Source organism: Sphaeroforma arctica, assembly GCF_001186125.1.
Source record: "Sphaeroforma arctica JP610 unplaced genomic scaffold supercont1.1740, whole genome shotgun sequence".
Taxonomy (NCBI): domain Eukaryota; class Ichthyosporea; order Ichthyophonida; genus Sphaeroforma; species Sphaeroforma arctica.
In genome coordinates this window covers 8028-11692 of record NW_014038818.1, presented here as the reverse complement: position 1 = coordinate 11692, position 3665 = coordinate 8028, and the positions used below count along the sequence as shown (strand labels likewise).

Here is a 3665-nt window from a genome sequence, read left to right as displayed (position 1 = left end):
TATATGTGTGTGTGTGTGTTTGTGTGTGTGTCTGTGTGTGTGTCTGTGTGTTTGTGTGTGTGTTGTGTGTGTGTGTGTGTGTATGTGTGTTTGTGTGTATATATATATATATCATTGAATGATATATTGTTGTTTTTCAATCGAAGTTTGCCGATGTGTGTACATAATCATTGCAATTTTACTTAACAATGTATATTATATATTGTTATTTGCCAACTTTTGTTTGTTCGTGTGTATACATAAGGGCATCTAAATGAACCGATAGACAAATGCGCGGTGAGTAGCAATGCCCACGATTGGTTTGATTTCCAATTGCAACTCATCGTCCAAATACTCTCTTACACAATCATATGTTTTTTATTTTCACTATTTACACACCTGAGATATACTGTTTCTCGGTATAAAGTCATGCATTTCTTACAATGTCTGTATTACCTCGTGGACAGCATCGAAGGCATCATCTTGCAACTTCTTATCGCCAAACTGCAGAGCGAATGTGGATTGATCCTCCACAAGGCCGGTCGTCTGGTGCTGCTTGGATGCCAAAAACGTACCAGAGGCCACATTCGCATTACCTCGCTTGAATAAGGCGTTTATGTACCTGAGAGCACCTTCGTCAACGGGGTGTGAATAGCCAAATAGTCTCAACAGTGGCAGGAACACGTTCTGGGCCACAACCTTCAGAGTTGGATGTAAACTGCCGAGATTAGTGCCGGAAGTCATACCTGGACTGGCTGTCACAATGTGAAGCTCAGGGTGCTTTCTCGCAAGTGAAGATATATACAACGCAGCGATTGCCTTAGTATATGCATAGGCGGCGTTGGCGTCTTTCTCCAGTGGGCTTTCTCCTGTGAGGTGACTGTATACGTCTGCTTTGTATGGTTCCTTGAATTCGGTCCCCATTACGCTATAAACCCCACGCGCTGCTTCACTGCCTGAGTATACAACAACTAGGTTCTGACCGTTGGCAATCAATTCTTCAACAAATACAGCGTGTCCAATTGTATTCGCCAGGTGCATCACCGGAACGCCAGTGCTACCCCTTCCCCTTACGGCACCTCCGGCATTCAGCACCACACCGTTCACTTTCTCTGACGCTAACTTCTGCGCGGCGGCCTTACAAGATTCGACATCTGAAGTATCCAGGATCAGCACATCAAAAAAGTCTGAAGTCTTCTTTGTTATACCTACCAGCAGTGCGATGGCGTCTTTTGCCTTAGTCTCGCTTCTGCATGCTAGTATTACCTTCTTTACCTCGGGCTCCTCGGCAAGCTGTCGACAAGTTTCGAGGCCCAACCCCACATTGGCACCAGTCACGACTACAGTGTTCATTTTAACTTTTTTAGTCTATGGACGGTTGTCGGTATGTATGTATGTAATGATATTCACTGTTGTAAACATTCTATATTATTGTTCATTTATTCGTCTTTTATATCTAAATAAAAGTAGCTTATTTTGCAACTATTTTGTTCTGATATCTATAGTTCTATACTATGTAGTGTTTGATGACTGTTTTTGATTGTGTGACTGTGGTTTTGTGTGTGGCAGCATTTGTTTTTTTATAAACTACAATTCGAAAAGAAAGAGCACTCTATAAAAAAAATACATACAACAACTACTACAGGCTTGAAGTTGCTGGTTTCCAAAGTTGCAGCTTATTTACAAGAAGCGGGAACTTGGGGGGTTTTTTTAAACATAATACTTGTTATGAAAGTCAGGAACTGACACAGATTCCAAGTTTCCAACGGTGACATGATGGAGGGTTTTTTTCTTAATAAATTGCACAGAAATTTCTGAGAAAAAAACTTTTAAAATGAATGAGACATCGCTACTCTTTGGTTTTGGTTTAGGACTTCTCGTGGACCCTTTTAGTCTCATATATATATATAATATTTTAGAGTACATATGTTTGTATTGTAACTAATTATGTTATATACCCATTATTATTTTTTAAAAACAAACGCCTATGTTTATTTATAACTGTTGTTTTTTCTTCAAATTCGAGAGTCGAGACTCGAGACTCACGACTCTGAAGTCTGAACTCTGGACTCTGGAGTGTCTGTCTGTCTGAACTTAGAACTATGTAATGATCTTTTTGTTTTGAATAAATTATAGTCTCCTAAATTGAAAAACACACACAGATTGTGACATGTGTAAATAGTAATGGAAATAAACTCTATCCTTTTTGTTGTTGTTTTTCTATTTGAATCAACCGAAACCACTATAGAATGCATCGTAATTCGAAACACAAGAGGCAAAGCAACCCCCTGGCCCCTGCCCTCAGGCTCTTCTATCGCTAACCTCATAAAGTAGTGGGGTCACAGTCTATTGTATAAACGCTTTAAAAAACCTTTAACTTTTTTTTTGAAATATAAAGGTTTTGAAAATATGCTTATATTTGGGACAAGTAAAATACGTTTTTACGTATATTTATTTTTCAAATCTGCGCTTGAAAATCTTTATTAATATATATTATTATTTTTAAATAACCAGTCTTTTCTTTTGTAAATTTTGCAATATGTTAAATTATTTTTAAAAAGATGTACATTACAGTATCGGTTTAAATAACCGTTGTAAAAATAAAATAAATTGGAGGTGCTAGCGGGCATTTGTACTTTGATCGCACTGGCCTGTTTTAACACTCTATGTGTCAATGTGGAGGCTGAAGGCCTGAAGCCCTCGTTTTTCTACCGTCGAGTAAACTAAATACATTATTTTTTTTAAAGCACAGTTTATAAATAATTAAAAACATCATATCATAGAGCCTTATTATTAGAGGTCTTCTTTTTTTTCCTTTTTTGTTAGAAAATATATAATCCATAAAAAACTTAAAAAGGTATAGGGCCTTGATCTGTGTGAATAGTGATTGTCTATAAGGTCATACCAACCCTTTGATACGACCGCACCGTGTTTGTACCAAATTTTCACACCATCACACACCATTGCATGCAGTGCGTGAACGCAATCCCAGTCGATTGCATGACTGAAATCCCCGGTAAATTGACTGTAGAATAAATAATTGTAGAAACATCGCTTTTTCTCAGTATGATTTATATTAGCTAAGTAATCTGTTTGCACAAATTCTTCACACCATCACACACTGTCTGCAAGTCTGGTAACCCGTCGCTCTGTCAGCCGTCAGACGATTACCCATGACTCACGCTGCCACACACATGTGTGGCACAAAACCCACACACTCAATAACCGATAACGGACACACCACAGTAGCAAATTTGGCTTTTTAAATAGCCCCATAGTGGCATGGACTCACACTATGTGAGCTTTCTGTACTTCTGTGGGTAAGCTAACCAGCTGACCGCCGAGTTTACTGTTTCAAGTTTTATCAAAATAGCGACTCTCTGTACACTCTCGTCCGTCTGGTTATAACATCAGATAACAAAGAAGGATACGTTGACGGGACACAGGGTAACAGATCATCATATGTATGTATGAGGATTCCACTGTAGGAAAGAAAGTGTGCTGTCAAACCGAACTTAATAGTTATCCCAGTGCGTCTCCTTTTTGGTAAAATTGAGTGCACTGGTTTTGCATATATACTGATCAGGTTAGCACTGCAACAAAAAAAAAATGCAGGCGGCTGTATCCGAACTTGCAGTTTTCCGTATATATATATATATATATATATATATATATATATTATATAT

At 38.2% G+C, this 3665-nt stretch overlaps 1 protein-coding gene across 1 annotated transcript; it reads right to left on the bottom strand.

The window, feature by feature from the left end:
* Positions 1 to 338: 338 nt before the first annotated feature.
* SARC_11536 (hypothetical protein) lies at positions 339 to 1546 on the bottom strand. Its single transcript, XM_014294377.1, has one exon. It carries the CDS (start codon positions 1330 to 1332, stop codon positions 418 to 420), a length of 915 nt encoding a protein of 304 aa, XP_014149852.1. The 5' UTR covers positions 1333 to 1546; the 3' UTR covers positions 339 to 417.
* Positions 1547 to 3665: the final 2119 nt, after the last annotated feature.